Here is an 18096-nt window from a genome sequence, read left to right as displayed (position 1 = left end):
AGCAACAGCTCCGCGCGTCTTTACAAAGGTGATGGTCGTAGTCGCGGCGGCTCTCCGCCGGGAAGGGATCCTGGTTCACCCGAACCTGGACGACTGGCTCATACGGGCGAAATCTCGAGGCCAGGGGGTTCAAGCCGTGGACCGGGTAGTGTCCCTGCTACGGTCTCTCAGCTGGATCATCAGCTACGACAAGTCACCTCACCCCCTCTCAGTATTGGACTACCTGGGCGCTCACTTCGATACAAGGGAAGGCAAAGTGTTCTTACAGCTGGAGCGGGCACAGGCGTTGCGAACACAAGTGCGGCAGTTCACGTCCCTCCCGGATCCAACCGCCTGGGACTACCTACAGGTACTGGGGACCATGGCCTCCACGATCGACCTGGTTCCGTGGGCCTTTGCTCATCTTCGTCCCCTGCAGAAGGCATTGCTGTCCCGGTGGAAGCCGGTGTCACGGGATTACCGTGCGGTTCTCCCGATCCCGTCGGCGACTCGTCTCAGCCTACGATGGTGGTTAGATCCCCAGCGCCTGGCCTTGGGAGTCTCCTCGGAGACGCCAGACTGGATAGTGGTCACCATGGATGCCAGCCTCACCGGTTGGGGGGCGGTCTGTCAAGCGAGCTCCATCCACGGCACGTGGACGCGGGAACAGAGGCAGTGGCCCATCAATCGCCTGGAGACCAGAGCGGTCCGTCTCGCCCTACAGGGCTTCCTTTCGCTGGTTCGTCAGAAAGCAGTCAGAATTCTGTCGGACAACGCAACCACGGTATCGTACATCAACCGCCAGGGAAGTACGAGGAGTTGACTGGTCGCGTGGGAAGCGGAAAAGCTGATGCAGTGGGCGGAGCGCCACTTATTTATTTATTTATTTATTATTTTTATTATACCGAGTTTCATGATAAGAATCACATCAACCCGGTTTACAATTAACATGTGTGTGGAGGCAGGGAGTAACATAGTGATAAACATTTCCCAATTCAACATTAAATATAGTGTGAAACTTAAAAATATTAAAACAATAATTAGGACGTGAGAAAGTTACAAAAAACAGGGAATAATAACTAGGACCAGAAAGGGGGAGGGAATTAAAAAAGAGAATATTTACATTTCAGCCAACTGTTTCCAAATTAATAAATATGTATAATGTTATAAGCAAAAGATGTGTTGATGGGTTGAAGTGTGGAGAATTTAATCCAGTTCTGGGAAAGCTTTTTTAAAAAGCCAAGTTTTTAGTCTTTTCCTGAAAGTATGAACGCATGGTTCTTGTCTTAAGTCCGGTGGGATAGAGTTCCAAAGGGTTGGACCTGCTGATGAGAGAGCTCTAGAACTGTAGGATTTATGTTGGAAGGTTCTAGCATGTGGAACCTGAAGTGATTCTTTGTAGTGTTCCCTGATGGGTCTGGCGGATGTGTGTTTTTTAAAAGGGATTTGTAGGTCGAGTTGAGTGTATTGGTGGATGTTCTTGTAGATCATCATGATGGTTTTATAAATAATTCTGAAGTGGATCGGTAACCAATGAAGGTCTTTGAGGATGGGAGAGATGTGTTCGATTTTCCTGGAGTTTGTAAGGATTCTGGCTGCTGTGTTCTGGACCATCTGCAGAGGCTTGGTGTAGGAAGCTGGGAGGCCTAGTAGTAGAGAATTGCAATAATCTAATTTGGAGAAGATTATTGCTTGCAGGATTGATCTAAAGTCATGTGCGTGGAAGAGAGGTTTTATTCTTTTCAGAATATGTAATTTGTGGAAGCAGTCTTTGGTAGTTCGGTTAATGAATGGTTTGAGGTTGAGACGGTTATCTAAGATGGCTCCTAGATCTCTTACATGGGTGGTTTGAAGGAGGGTTGGTGGCTTTGAAAGAGTGTTGTTTTCAGGAACTATTAGGAGATATTCCGTTTTCGACGCATTAAGGACTAAGTTTAGGCTGTTTAGGAGGTGTTTGATTTCTAATAAGCAGCTGTCCCAATATTCCATTGATTTCGAGATTGATTCTTTTATAGGGATCACAATTTGTACGTCGTCAGCGAAGAGGAAGTGTTTCAGGCTTAATTTTGTGAGTAGTTGACAAAGTGGTAGAAGGTATATATTAAATAGAGTAGGTGAAAGCGATGAGCCTTGTGGCACCCCTCTGGTGGAGGGGTGATATTGGGATTCTGAATTGTGAATTTTGACCCTATATCTTCTGTTTTCCAGGAAGGTTTTGAACCATGTTAGTGCGGTACCTGTCACCCCAATATTTGCCAGCTGTTTTAGAAGAAGGTAATGGTTGACGGTGTCGAAGGCCGCCGAGAAGTCTAGGAGGATTAGTAAAAATGCTTTGCCTTTATCGATTCCGGAGAGGAGGAAGTCTGAGAGAGAAAGAAGTAGAGTTTCTGTGCTAGCCGCTTTTCTAAAACCATATTGGTTTGGAGACAGAATGTTGTGGTCTTCCAAGTAGTTGGAAAGTTGAGTGTTCACCAATTTTTCCATTATTTTAGCTATGAATGGAAGGTTAGAAATGGGGCGGAAGTTGTTGGGATCATTTGGATTTAGATTCGGTTTTTTTAGGAGGGGTTTAATTGAAGCTGATTTTAGTTCATCTGGGTAGATACCCTGGGTCAAGGAACAGTTTATAATTTCAGCAAGGGATTTTGATATAGTATCAGGAATGAGAAGTAGCATTTTGGAAGGAATTTGATCAAAAGGGTGTGATGAAGGTTTCATTTTCTTGAGCACTGATTGTAACTCTGAGATCGTGATGTGTTCAAATGCGTTAAGTTGGATATTTTTGTTTGGGAGATGGTATGTATTATCTTGCGAACTAGTGGTTAGTGACAACTGATTGAAGAGGTCAGAGATTTTTTTGCTGAAATGAAGAGCCAGTTCGTCTGCTTTGGTCTGAGCGAGTTCGGGAGGTATATCTGGAGTGATAGGTTTAGTGAGATTGGAAACGAAGGCGAATAGAGCTTTAGAGTCAAAGATAAGGTGATGAACCTGACGGGCGTAGTAGTCTCTTTTTGTTTTTTGTGTACTACTTTTGTATTGGTGGAGCGTGCGTTTGTAGTCTGAGAGTGAGGCCTGTGAAGGGGCTTTGCGCCATTTTCTTTCTTTCTGCCTGAGTAGTTGCTTGAGCTTTCGCAGTTCATCATTAAACCAGGGTTGTCTTTTGGATGCCTTTGAAGAGTGTTTTTTGGAAGTCAGTGGGCAAAGAGTGTTTGCTACTGATTTTGTTATTTTGGACCATGTTTAAAGAGCTGAGTTAGGTGTGGAAACATCGATGGATGGTAGTTCTAGGGCTAGATGTTTGCTGAGGATTTCGGGTTTACATGATTTTCTATAAATAAAAGTGGGTCTTGAGTCAGGCTTAACATCTGGTTGTTGTAGGGAAAAGCTGGTGGAGATTAAGGAGTGGTCTGACCATGGGACTTGTTGACAATCAGGTTGATTTGATTGAGAAATGCCACTGTTTGTGAAGAATAGGTCGAGAGTGTGTCCTGCTTTGTGAGTGGGTTTGTTGATTTGTTGTTTGAAACCCATTGCTGACATTGCGGTGAGGAAGGCTTCGCAGTTCGTTGAAAGGGGAACTTTGTCAACATGTAAGTTGAAGTCGCCCAAGATTATTGCTGGGGAGTCTAGGTTTAGGTGTAGTGTTATGGTTTCTAGAATAGGAGAGGTGTCTGACTCTAGCAGGCCTGGCGGGGCGTAGACAAGAAGGATTTGGAGATTTTCTGATTTGAATAATCCTAGTTCTAATTTGGTATTTGTGTTGATAGGATAGAGTGAGAACCTCAGGGATTTTTTGGCAGCTAGGAAGATACCCCCGCCTCTTTTTTTTTTTTGTCTTGGGATAGAGAAGAAGTCATATATCTGTGTTGGTAGTTGGTTAATAAGTGCGATGTCAGTGGGTTTGAGCCATGTTTCTGTTATGGCGCAAAAATCCGGTGTTGAGTCCAGCAGTAAGTCGTTAAGTATTAAAGTTTTGTTGGTAAGTGATTGTGCGTTGAATAGAAAGATGGTAAATAAGGTGAGACCTAGAAACTGAGTGGTAGGGGAAATCATGATTGGGATCAGAGATTTGTAGGTGTGTGGGCGGTAGAGCATTGTCGGTTGCGTGAAGGCTTGTTATAGATACCAGGGAAATGGCTGTATGAATGCTGGTAGTGGTTGGAAAAGAGTTGGATGGGTGCTGTAGTTTGCAGGTTTGGTGCTGGTTGAAAGATGTTTTAGGATGGCTGGGTGCAGGTTGGCTGGGTGCTGGTTGAGGTTGGCTGGGTGCTGGTTAAATGCTGCTGCAGGTTGGCTGAGTGCTGAGTGAATGCTGCTGCAGGTTGGCTGAGTGCTGAGTGAATGCTGCTGCAGGTTGGCTGAGTGCTGGTTAAATGCTGCTGCAGGTTGGCTGAGTGCTGAGTGAATGCTGCTGCAGGTTGGCTCAGTGCTGAGTGAATGCTGCTGCAGGTGAATGCTGCTGCAGGTTGGCTCAGTGCTGAGTGAATGCTGCTGCAGGTTGGCTCACTTGCTTCGGTTAGCGGCCTCGCACATAGCAGGCGTGGACAACGTTCAGGCGGACTTTCTCAGCCATCAGCGTCTGGACCCCGGGGAGTGGGAACTATCCATGGATGCTATGGGGCTGATAGAACGTCATTGGGGGATGCCTCACGTGGATCTCATGGCTACAGCCGGAAACGCAAAAGCTCCTTGCTTCTTCAGTCGCAGACGGGAGCACGGCGCGGAAGGGGTCGATGCCCTGGTCCTTCCGTGGCCCAAGCAGGTCCTCCTGTATGTCTTTCCCCCCGTGGCCCCTGGTGGGGAAGGTGCTCCGTCGAATAGAGACTCATCCAGGGCCGGTAATTCTGGTAGCGCCGGAGTGGCTGCGGCGCTCATGGTTCGCGGATCTCCTTCATCTGGCCCGCGAGCGGCCAATAAGTCTCGGTCACCTCCCTCGACTTCTCAGGCAGGGCCCGATATTTTTCGAGGAGGCAGATAGCTTTTGTCTTGCGGCCTGGCTTTTGAGAGGTGCAAGCTGAGCTGTTGGGGCTATCCGGAGCCGGTGATTTCCACCTTACTGCGAGCTAGAAAGACGTCTACCTCCGTGATGTACGTGAGGGTGTGGAAGATCTTTGAAGATTGGTGTATTGTCCGCTCCATTGTCCCGGGGCGCGCCTCAGTGGTTCAGATCCTGGACTTCCTACAGGATGGTCAGGAGATGGGACTGGCGTATAACTCCATTAGGGTCCAGGTGGCGGCGTTGGGAGCTCTGCTACACAACGGTAAGGACTCACTTCTCTCATCGCACCCGGATATTCCCCGCTTCCTCAAAGGGGTGAGGCAGCTGAAGCCTCCGTCTAGACCGCCCTGTTCGTCTTGGAGTCTCAACTTGGCGCTCCGGGCCCTCGGCGGCTCCCCTTTCGAGCCTTTGCACACGGCCACCATCAAGGATCTCACCTTGAAGACCATTTTTCTGGTGGCCATTAGCTCAGCGCGCCGTATCTCGGAACTCCAGGCTCTGTCCTGTCGAGAACCTTACCTACTATTCTCTGACGGCGGGGTTTCCTTAAGAACGGTACCCTCCTTTCTACCGAAGATGGTCTCGTCCTTTCATCTAAATCAGTCGGTGGAACTTCCCTCCTTCTCGGCGACGGACCCCAGAGACCTCCGGACCCTGGATGTCAGGAGATGTCTGATGCAATACTTGGCATCCACCAGTGACTTCCGTCTCTTGGACCATCTGTTTGTTCTCTGGTCCGGCCCCAGGAAGGGGGCAAATGGCTTCAAAGACCACCATCGCCCGATGGCTGAAGGGTGCGATTTCCTCAGCGTATCTAGGGGTTGGTCGACAGCCACCGATGGGGGTCAAGGCACACTCCCTTCGTGCTCAGGCTGCGTCATGGGCAGAAGTTCTTCGGTTTCAGCCCAGGAGATTTGCCAAGCGGCCACCTGGAAGTCGCTTCATATTTTCTCTAGGCACTATCGGTTGGATGTCCGGGCCCCTGTTTTCGGGTCCTTCGGAGATAGTGTCTTACGAGCAGGGCTTTCATCAGCCCACCCGGTGTAGGGAAGCTTTGGTACATCCCACCGTCTGGACTGATCCTGGTACGTACAGGGAAAAGAAAATTATTCCTTACCTGCTAATTTTCGTTCCTGTAGTACCAAGGATCAGTCCAGACACCCTCCCTGGTATTTGGGGGTTGTTATTGGGATATGCCGCTGCGCGTTACTCCTACTCTTCTGCTTCTTTTAAGCTCGCCCTGGGGCTCCAGGGTTCGTTGCGTTTACAGTTCGGTTTGCAAGTTCCGTTTGGGTTGGTTAACTCAGTTCAAATGTTTTGATTACAGCTTATTGAAAATGCTCAGTTCTTGATCCCTCCGTCTCTTCTCTTTTTGGCTTTGTAAGTCTAGTTACTGAGGATTGAGGCACGAGGGATGAGGTCATATAGGACCTCCCCTCGAGCTTTTGTTCTGACTGCATCTGCTGGACGGGGAGCATAACCCACCGTCTGGACTGATCCTTGGTACTACAGGAACGAAAATTAGCAGGTAAGGAATAATTTTCTTATAATGATGTGAGGGGTGACTATAAATCAGCGATGTGAAGACCCGCCCCCCCGACGTCATGACGACCAGCCAGCGGCGACCCGATTAACGGTGCGATTCCACCAGGCGCTGTTACAGAGGGGCAGCCCACTACCATCGGGCACTTAAAGAAAACTACATCTTGTGAGAAAAAGACACAAAAAAATAGTAAAAATGAACTGAGATGTTAAAAGAGAAAATCAGCGATGTGAAGACTCGCCCCCCCCCCCCCCCCCCGACGTCATGATGACCAGCCAGCGGCGACCCGATTAACGGCGCAATTACACCAGGCGTCGCGTGCCGGGCGTGACAAAGGGGTTTTCCCCATTGTGCTCCCCTTCATGCTAACCTTTGTGCTCCTTCTAATATAATTATATTTATGTTTATGTTAATAATTTAACTTTTATTAATGTTATTTAGCTTTTTGCTTTGTTTAAAATTATTTCATTATTGACGTTTAAATGTATTAGACTAAGGAATTTTACTTCCTGCTCATTGTGTTTCATTGTAAACCGGTTTGATATGCATTTTATGCAGGAAAATCGGTATAAAAAAAACTTAAAATAAATAAATAAATATAATGCTGGAGGGTAGGGGAAGAGGGAAAGGAGAAGATGATGATGCCAGGAAGCTGGAAGAAGAGAGAAGGAAAGAGAAATGTGATGGTACCAATTGATGGGGGGAAGAGGGAAGGTGATGGCCAGTGGGATGGAGGGTGAGGGAAGAGAAGAGAAATTGATGATAGGGAAGTAGTTAGTGAGCCACAATGAAGTGAATCCTGTGTCAGGTGTGCCATGAAACAAAAAAGGCTGGTCTTATAGTGGGGGAAAAAAAGAAATTTCAACAAACTGCAAAGTTCAGGGTAATTCTTTAAGCAACTGATATTGGGTGGATGTAACTGATTGTGTAATGTAATTTCATTAAACAATCATCCTAAACTCTGATGCACTTTACAGAACATGAACATGTAAAAATTATGGTTTAACCAGTAAACTGAACAGTTTTGAGCTGTCATAGAACAACCTGTTGTATGACCTAAAAAAGTTTTTCAACCTGATCTTTATTGTTTTAGTTTGAGGAGCCTCCCAAAGGTAGCCACAGAAATCTGTATATAAAAAAATGACAGAGTACATACATGATGTTAGATGTAAAGGATCAGTAAGTTTAAGAATGGTAGCCTTATTTGTGGTTGGCAGCATTCTGTAATGGTATAAAAAAAAATCTGAATTTTGATTTCACAATTTAAATGGATTTCTTCACTGAATAACTATTTCAGACTCATGAAGTTGTTTTTGTTTTTAGGGGTTGATCGCTGAAGAAGGAAAAGGTTCATGTATAAAGGAGGATGATCCGGAGAAGTTCCGAGAAATTCTCATGAAGTTTGAGAAATGCTTTAGTTTACCAGAGCAGGAGAAGTTAGTGACTTACTACTCATGTAGTTATTGGCGAGGACGGGTGCCATGTCAGGGGTGGCTCTATCTTAGTACCAACTTTCTCAGCTTCTACTCATTTTTGCTGGGTGCAGAAAGTAAGTAGTTTCAGCAGGCTGTTAAATTTGAAGAAATTATTTTTCCTCACAGATCTTTTATTTCTGCATTCTTAATATAGTATAAAGACACAGGTGTCTTGGTTTTCATACAGACACATAATGTGAAAAATTTGTTTTGTGTTCAAAAGTGAAGGCTGTGCCATTTAGAGGAATTCCTATAATGGGAGCTTATAATTTCATCCTTTTTTAAACAGAATAGCAAATATAAGGAGAACATATAACGTGATTACTTGGCTTTATTTATGTTTGCAGTAAAGCTCATCATCTCATGGGATGAAATCTCCAAACTTGAAAAAACCTCAACTGTTCTTCTGACAGAGAGCATACATGTGTGCTCCCGAGGAGAAGATCACTACTTTTCAATGCTACTGCACATTAATGAAACATTCCTCCTTATGGAACAGCTTGCAAACTACTGTGTAAGGAGACTGTTTGACAAGGAAACGTTTGAAAATGATCACATTCTCAGTGACCCTCTACAGATCACAAAACGGTAATATCTTTATTGGTATTTCTAGCATTTAAACTTGATAAAATTGAGAATGCTGCATAAATTATAGAGGAGAGTAGTAGCATTAGTACATTTTTGCTCAATGAGCTTAAACTTGTTTTTAAACTTGTTTTTAAATTTAACTTTGGTTGTGGTCTGTATTGGACGACTTATTGATTTGCTAATTTGTCTGGTTCTATGACGTTTGGTGCTTATAATTGAGAAATTCATTCATTAAAATGTAGGCGAGTAGATAAAACTACATTTCTATTTTTCATTGAGTTCTTCATGCTTGCAGTCACAAGAAGTATTATTTTTGGTTTCCAACATCTGAATGTTTTTAAAATATTTTCCTGCTCTTGTGCATAATAGTGAACAGCAATTAATCCATAACATTCACATTAGCATATAATTTTTAAGCCAGTGTTAAATGTATATACCTCCTCCCCCTCTGCCAAATGTTAACAGATCTCAATCTAATTCATTATCTGTACGCAGACGACGTACAGATTCTAATCCCCATAACAGATTCAATAGCAAAAGCGCTCACCCATTGGAATAACTGCCTACTTTCCATCACCAATCTACTCAATAGCTTAAACTTGGTCCTTAACGCTTCTAAGACAGAGCTTCTCCTCATCTCCTCAAATGATAATATCCATCAACCAACATCATTCAACGCTCACATCACATGTAAACAGGTGAGAGATCTTGGGGTGATTCTAGACAACCGACTAAACCTCAGGAAAATGGTCAACACAACAACGAAAGATTGCTTTTACAGATTACAGGTCCTAAAACGACCTCTCTTATTCTTCCACGATTTCAGGACAGTCCTCCAAGCGTTACTGTTCTCCAAAATAGACTACTGCAGCGCCCTGCTACTAGGACTTCCCAAATCCTCTACTAAACCGCTGCAGATGATTCAAAATGCGGCAGCAAGATTGTTAACCAGTACCAGCCGCCACGATCACATATCACCCATTCTCAGGAATCTACATTGGTTACCAGTAAATTACAGAATTCTTTACAAATCAATCACCTTAATCCATAAAACTATCCATCATCAACTTCAACTTGACCTGGAAATACCTCTTAAACTCTATTCTTCTATCAGACCAACTAGAGACATGTACAAAGGCACGCTGAATGTTCCCCCCACTAAAGCCTCACGCCTCGCTATGACCAAAGACAGAGCCTTTTCAATAGCAGGCCCATTGATCTGGAACAGTATTCCATCAAACCTCAGACTGGAGCCATGCCTTTTAACTTTCAGAAAAGGACTTAAGACCTGGCTCTTTCAACAAGCCTTCCCTGAACCAGACAATCAATAGTTGGCCTTCATTGTTACTCGGTCTGGCACTCCATTTTTCAATGAAGGAATAAATGGACTCTGAGTCATTAAGGTTAAAACACCATCTAAGTTTTTAACTTGTACTTTCTATGGTAAAATTTCTTTTACCGGCCTATCTTCCTTCCAGCTTGTTGCAAGCTTCCAAGTTCTCTCCCCTTGTTGATTGTAATTTTTGACTTATTCCTACTTATTGTTATCTTTCGTTTACGTGGATTTGTTACTCTTGTTGTTTTTCCCTTTTGTTAATCTGTAAACCGATCCGATATGGTAATTTACTATGAAGGTCGGTATAAAAAACTGTTAAATAAATAAATAAAATAAAATAAAATGTGAGTTTGGAATTCAAATATTGTATTAATAGGAGGTATTTGTATTTATATGCTAAGTATAAGAATCAGGTATATTTTCCTTAATGAGAGTTGCCTCCATAGAGTTTTTGCTTTTTGACTCTATGGAGACAGGTGTAGTTGACTCCTTCATATACCATAAAAGCAAGAACCGCCTCTATAGATTCACAAAGCAAAAAACTCTGTGGATGCAGCTCTCGCTTTTATCTACCTTATAAATGGGCCATGACCGACGGCCCGCAAATGCGCAGTAGAGCACAGCTCTACTGCGCATGTGCGGGCAAGGACGTCGGTCTTAGCCAGTGTAAAAAAAAAAAACAAAACATGGCGGCGTCGAGTGGCGGCGGCGGGTGGCAGCGGCAGTGGCGGCGGCAGCGGTAGCGAGCGGCGGCGAATGACGACGGCGGCCATTAGAGAGGGAGGGAGTGAGTGAGAGGGAGGGAGGGAGTGAGAGGGAGGGAGGGAGGGACTGAGTGAGGGGGAGGGACTGAGTGAGGGGGAGGGAGGGGAAGGGACTGAGGGAGGGACTGGGAGGGAGGTAGGGGGTGGGGAAGAGTGAGGGGAGAGGGAGAGGTGAGAGACAGGGATGTGAGTAAGTGGAAGGGTAAGAAGTTGTGGAGCAGAGAAAAAGGGAGTGGAGGAGGGCTGAGGGAGATGGGATTGAGACAGGGTGGGGAGTGACTGAGGGAAGGGGAGAGAGGTGGGAGTGACTGAGGGAAGGGGAGGGAGGTGAGAGTGAGGGGGAAGGAGGCAGTGGGAGACAGAGAGTAAGACTGAGGGGTGGGAAGGGGGTGAGTGACTGAGGGGAAGGGGGAATGAGGGAGAAAAAGTGTAGGAGGGTGCTGTTTTCGAAAATGGACCGAAAACAAAAATGTAATGTAGCCCGTTGTGACGGGCTTAACGGCTTGTAGAATATAAAGGAGTCAACTTCTTACACTTAGCATAGCTGATTCTATTCAAATACCATATGAATGCTTTCAGCACTGTTGACCATAATATACTCAGTTGTTGTTTAAGTGAAACTGGCATTGCTGGTTCAGTTCTATACTGGTTTTGTTCCTATTTGACAAGCCAAACTACCAGGTTCTCTGAGGTCAAGAAATGTCTTCTTGGTTTCCCTGTAATACTGGTGTTCCTTGGATATCTTTGCTCTGAACCTCTTTCTTTAATCTTTTTTTCTGAAATCCATCTCTAAATTACTCTCTGGCTTGGATTTATATTTCTCACAGGACAAGCAGGATGGTAATCCTCACATACGAGTGACATCACAGGATGGAGCCCAATCATGAAACACTTTTGTCAAAGTTTCTAGAACTTTGACTGGCCCCTACTGGGCATGCCCAGCATGGCACTAACCCTGCAGCCAGCAGGGGTCCCTCTTCAGTCTTCTTTTTTCCGCACAGCAGTAGTCATGCGGTTAAGGAGCTCTGCAAGGATTCCTGACAGGAATTTTCCTCACAGAATTATTTAAAGTTAAATTGCCCCACAGGGGTCCCTCCGTTAACTTTTTTCAGTCCGCGGTACTCCGGTAAGTTTGTACCTGTTTTCCGTCGATTACCGTCGAGTTTGGCCCTCGCGGCCTACTGGCCGTTGACCGTACCGCGGCTCGATTTTTTTCTATGGCCTTGGCGTCGGGGTTCAGTCTGTGTCTGGACTGTACTCGTACCATGTCCATTACAGACCCACATAAAGTCTGTGTAATGTGTCTTGGATGAGAGCACGATGTCTGGACCTGCACCAAATGTGTCCTAATGACACCAAAAGTTCGCAAGACCAGAATGGAGAAAATGGGACTTCTTTTCCGTGCTCAAACCCCAACTCCGTCCATTGCATCGACTTCATCGGAACAGGCACCGTCAACGTCGCTCCAGCATCGACCACTGACCGGTGACCACCCGGCGTCGATCACTTCTCGGCCTTCGACACCCTCTTCTCCCCCTCAGGACCGAGGGGATCGGAAGGAGAAACCGCCATCGGCATCGAAAGTCTCGGACCATCGAGGTATCGAAACCATTGACCTCGCCATCGTCTGAGTCGCCGCCGAAGAAACCCCATCCAGAAAAGGCACCGACCTTTTCGGCGACCGGGTCACCGAGGCAATCCTCACCCGACAGGGCGTCGGGAGCTGCAACTCCGCCTCCTAACAGTGGTCCGTCCGGCTATGCCTCTGCCTCCTTTTTCTGTTCCGGAGCCGGGGCTGCTTGCTCCAGGTCTCCGTGAAGAACTGGACCGGATGGTTCAGGAGGCCATCGACAAGGCGATGCATCGACTCCAGGTTCCCCCGGCACCGATATCGGTACCGATAGTGGAACTGAGCACCGACCCGATTCCAGCAGCATTGGCACTGCTGCTATCGAGGATGGATGCGCTTATTACCGCTTTTCCTCCAGTGGATCCCGGGTCACCGATGGCTCCTGTGGCCTCCTGCTTGCTTTGTCATCGGGAGGAGAAACACCGTTCCGCATTCCTCCTTTGGGAGTTCTGATTCAGCCATCGAGATAGATACCCATACCCCCATCTGTGCCATCGATGCCTGCGCCGAGGCCTTCATCACTTTCATCGGTGCCTCCGGAGCCTAAACCGGGACCTTCAGGTATCCAACTACCCCGTCCCTCTACAGTTCCTAGAGAGACAGGTGCTGATCCTTATGATACCTGGACTGATGATTCCTCACCAGACACCGATGACTTGCCTTCACCACCTTCACCCACCGAAAGTAGAAAACATTCTCCTCCAGAGGACCTTTCTTTCATAAACTTTGTGAAGGACATGTCTGAATTGGTCCTCTTCCAGTTACTGACAGAACAGGACGACCGATATCAGATGATGGAGTTGCTGCAATTCCTGGATGCACCCAAGGAAATCACCTCCATCCATCAAGTTCTTCTTGACCTTCTCAAAAAGAACTGGGAGCACCCTGGCTCCATTGCACCAGTCCACAGGAAAACTGACTCTACCTTCTTGGTGCAGTCAGCCCCAGGTTTTCAAAAGCCTCAATTGGATCACCAATTTGTGGTGGTTGAATCTGCGCAAAAGAAAGCAAAAAGGTCCAAAACTCATACTTCCTTTCCACCTGGCAAGGAACAGAAGTTTTTGGATACCATTGGTCGCCGAGTCTTTCAAGGATCAATGCTGATCCTCCGAATTGCTGCTTACCAACTATATATGACCCAATATAATAGTCATTTTTAAGCAACTACAAGATTTGGCAACCTCCATGCCTTAATCACTTCCAGAAAAGTTCCACACCCTAGGCCATTTTATGATATCTTTGACATGCAACCAGAGTGTCTGCAGCCGCTATTTCAGCAAGACGATGGGCTTGGCTTAAGTCTTCAGACCTTCGTCCAGAAGTGCAAGAGCGGTTGTCCGACCTCCCCTGCATAGGAAACAATCTCTTTGGCGAGCAGATTCAAAAGACAGTGGCTGAGCTAAAGGACCATCATGAGACTCTGACAGCTCTCTCTGTTTCCTTCGGATTATCCTTCTAAACAGCCTTTCCGAAAGGACTCTAAAAAATCTTTTTATAGACCAAAGAAGTCCTACCCGCCAGCAGCTAGATGCTACTCTGCAAGACCATTCCTCAAATCACAGTCTCGTCAAACTCGAAAGCAAAAGCCACAGACAGCCCCCCAACCGGGCCCTGCTTCTGGTTTTTGACTCTCGCAGAGAGAGCAGCAGCCAGATTCCATTACCAAATATCCCAGTGGGAAGCCGCTTGTGCCATTTCAACAACATATGGCAATCGATCACCTCGGACCACTGGGTCCTAGCAATAATTGCTCAAGGGTATCATCTCAACTTTCTCTCCATCCCGCCGGATTCCCCACCTCTAATAACATGGAGAACATCCGACCATTCATTGCTCCTGGAACAGGAGGCCTCCCTCCTACTCCAGTCCAGAGCAATAGAACCAGTACCATCGCCTCAGCAAGGCCTCTGGTTCTATTCCCGGTACTTTCTAATCCCCAAAAGATCGGGAGGCGTTCGTCCAACTTTGGATCTATGAGCCTTCAACAAGTACCTCCAGAGAGAAAAGTTCAAGATGGTAACCTTGGGCTCCCTGCTTCCTCTTCTTCAGACTGGCTCTGCTCTCTTGACCTTCAGGACGCATACACTCATATTGCGATAACTCTATCTCATCGCAAATTCCTGAGGTTTCTCGTAGGCCCTAAGCACTATCAATACCAAGTGCTTCCATTCGGCCTAGCATCTGCACCACGAGTCTTTACAAAATGCCTCGCCGTGGTTGCCGCCTTCCTCAGGACTCAAGGTGTTCACGTCTACCCCTATCTGGATGACTGGTTAATCAGGGCTCCGACTCAGCAATCCGCTTTGTCATCCCTACATCTCACCTTACACACTCTAATTTAATTCGGATTTCTCGTCAATTACGACAAATCCTCCTTAGTCCCATCTCAAACCTTATCGTTCATTGGGGCAGACTTGGACACCTTACAGGCAAAGGCTTTCCTGCCTCGACAACGAGCCCTCACTCTCGTGTCTCTGGCACAACACCTGCAGTCGCAACACTCGATGACTGCTCATCGTTTTCTCATCCTTCTAGGACACATGGCGTCCTCAGTTCAGGTCACACCAATGGCCCGCCTGGCAATGAGAGTCATGTAGTGGACTCTAAGGTCGCAATGGATACAGTCCCTTCAGCCCCTGTCGACCATTGTCCACGTCACCGGCTCACTCCATCTATCTCTCGCCTGGTGGACGAATCACATCAATCTTCTACAGGGCTTGCCCTTTCAAGCGCCAAACCCTCAAATAATTCTCACTACCGATGCTTCCAACTTCGGATGGGGAACCCATATGGCCGATCTCAGACACAAGGTTCCTGGTTTCCAGAGGAAGCCAAACACCAAATAAATTTCCTGGAGCTTCAAGCAATAAGATACGCTCTCATAGTATTTCAGGATCACCTGTCCAATCAAGTCATCCTGATCCAGACAGACAACCAGGTGGCCATGTGGTACATCAACAAACCAGGAGGGACAGGATCCTACCTTCTGTGTCAGGAAGCTGCACAGATATGGGTGGAGGCCCTCTCCCATTCAATGTACCTCAGGGCCACCTACTTGCCGGGAGTGGACAACGTGTTGGCAGACAAGTTGAGTCGCAACTTTCAACCGCAAGAGTGGTCTCTAAACCCCTCAGTAGTGAACTCATCTTCCAAAAATGGGGTTATCCTCAAATAGACCTCTTTGCGTCACTCCAGAATCGCAAAGTAGGCAATTTCTGCTCTCACTCGCTGCCAACATTATCTACCTAGAGACGCGTTCTCCCTATCATGGTCGCCTGCTCTCCTATAAGCATTCCCTCCACTTCCGCTTCTCTCGAAGACTCTCGTGAAGTTACGTCAGGACAAGGGAACCATGATCCTGATAGCACCCCACTGGCCCCACCAAGTGTGGTTTCCAATTCTTCAGGATCTTTCCATTCGCAGGCACATTCCTCTGGGAACAGACCCGCTTCTAATCACTCAAAACGACGGGTGCCTTCGCAACCCCAATCTTCAGGTCCTGTCCCTGACAGCCTTCCACGAGAAAATTGTATTCATACAAATGGAACAGGTTCACGTCCTGATGTTCTTCTCAGGCCCTTGATCCCTTTACCTGTCCAATCTCGAAGTTTCTGGCACTTGTCAGAGTCAGGTCTTAAAACTTCCTCCATTAGAATGCATGTCAGTGCGGTAGCCGCCTTCCATAAAGGTATCGGGGGTGTCCCTGTCTCAGTACAACCCCTTGTAACACGCTTCTTGAAGGGCTTGCTTCACCTCAAGCCTCCACTGCGTCCTCCGGCCCCTTTTTGGGACCTCAACCTGGTTTTGGGTCGGCTCATGAAACCACCTTTGAGCTTCTCCACTCCTGTGAACTTCGCTATCTCACATGGAAAGTGATTTTCCTTCTGGCAATCACTTCAGCTCACAGGGTTAGTGAATTACAGGCCCTAGTTACCTATCCGCCTTTACACTAAACTTCTGCAAGACCGGGCAGTACTTCGCACTCACCCTAAATTCTTACCTAAGGTAGTATCAGAGTTTCATCTTAATCAATCCATTATATTACCTACCTTCTTTTCCCGGCCCCATTCCAATCCAGAAGAGCAGGCTCTGCATACCCTTGACTGCAAATGGGCTCTAGCATTTTATCTAGACTGTACAGCTGCCCACAGAAAGAGCACTTAATTATTTATGTCTTTCCATCCTAACAAATTGGGGCAGCCTGAGGTAAGCAGATTCTTTCCTCCTGGTTGGTGGACTGCATATCCTTTTGCTATCAGTAAGCGGGCATTCCACTCCAAGACCGTGTTAAAGCACACTCTGTGAGGGCCATGGCGACTTCAGTAGCTCACCTACGATCGGTGCCGCTTCCTGACATTTGCAGGGCTGCCACTTGGAGTTCTCTCCATACTTTTACAGCCCACTATTGTTTAGACAAAGCCGGAAGGCAAGATTCTATCTTCGGTCAGTCTGTCTTGCGTAGCCTATTTACGACGTGGCGTACCAACACCCTTCCGCCTGCCCGGTGGGGTTCAGGATGCACTCTACCAAATTCCACCCCGGTTGTGCCTGTTGCACGCCTTTGGCTACATTTGGTACATGTTCGGACATCCTCAGCTCGGTAGTCACCCATATGTGAGGACTACCATCCTGCTTGTCCTGTGAGAAAGCAAATGTTGCTTACCTGTAACAGGTGTTCTCACAGGATAGCAGGATGTTGGTCCTCATGAAACCCGCCCGCCACTCCGCGGTGTTGGGTTCGTTTTATTATTTTATTTTTCGGCACTGCTTGTAGCTTTTAAATAAGACTGAAGAGGGATCCCTGCTGGCTGCAGGGTTAGTGCCATGATGGGCATGCCCAGTAGTGGCCAGTCAAAATTCTAGAAACTTTGACAAAAGTGTTCCGTGATTGGGCTCCATCCTGTGATGTCACCCATATGTGAGCACTAACATCCTGCTGTCCTGTGAGAACACCTGTTACAGGTAAGCAACATTTGCTTACTCTGTATATGCTGATGCCATTCAGTGTTTTTTTTCCAAACTCACTCAGGTGTCAGTACCACCTTAGGCTACTTAACCATTTATATCAAAGCAGTTAAAAGCTTTTTCGTAATAAACGGAGTCTCAACCTTGCAAAAACAACATGCATAATAACAGTAATGGCAGGCAAGAACCAAATGGTTCATGCAGTCTGCCCAGCAAGCTTCTTATGGTAGTATATGCTGCGCCATGCAGGTTGCCCCCGCTCCGCAGGAATTGCAGAGAGGTAGACCATTACTGAACCTAGAGGTCTCTGTCGATGTAGAACCCATCCTAGAAACTTATACGCCCAGACCATGGTCGTCCATGACGCGATCACCTTCAGTTATTTCATCAGGTGTATCACAAAATGGTCTTCACGTATACTCTGGACTATCAACAGCATCCAGATGAACACAGGAACGAACTTCAAGAAACGTTATTCTACCATAATAAAACTGGCTTTGAAGAGCCTGAGGTCTGAAGGCTTCTACACTCCCTGATTTCAAATATACATCTAGCTGCCATACCACTGTCACATTCACTCTTCCTCACCAATACGAAAACTTCAGAGAGGAAAACCTGCCCCTGTTTCTCTGAGGCGGAGTGCAGCTGAACCGATGTCGGTAAAATTAAGCGTCGGTTGTCTGACCCGCTGACAGCCACCACTTCCGCTAATAAGGAGGCGCTAGGGGCGCGCTTTTGTTCCTAGCGCCTCCTTATTAGTATCCGGCCTAATTTATATATGGAATCACTCGCCCAGGAGAGGTGCCTGGGTGCACTT

The 18096-nt window shown here is 46.7% G+C and overlaps 1 protein-coding gene across 5 annotated transcripts in view; it reads left to right on the top strand.

The window, feature by feature from the left end:
• Positions 1-18096, top strand: part of TBC1D8B (TBC1 domain family member 8B) — a 508282-nt gene that overhangs the window by 91973 nt on the left and 398213 nt on the right. For all 5 annotated transcript variants that reach the window (XM_029607571.1, XM_029607568.1, XM_029607567.1 and 2 more), the window contains exons 4-5: positions 7845-8070; positions 8344-8584. In XM_029607571.1, the coding sequence (XP_029463431.1) occupies positions 7845-8070; positions 8344-8584 (467 nt within the window). The remainder of the gene's footprint in view (positions 1-7844; positions 8071-8343; positions 8585-18096) is intronic.

The sequence above is a fragment of the Rhinatrema bivittatum genome, chromosome 6, assembly GCF_901001135.1.
Source record: "Rhinatrema bivittatum chromosome 6, aRhiBiv1.1, whole genome shotgun sequence".
Lineage (NCBI taxonomy): Eukaryota > Metazoa > Chordata > Amphibia > Gymnophiona > Rhinatrematidae > Rhinatrema > Rhinatrema bivittatum.
The sequence above is the reverse complement of the archived record's forward strand: the minus strand, read 5'-3'. Positions and strand labels throughout refer to the sequence as shown.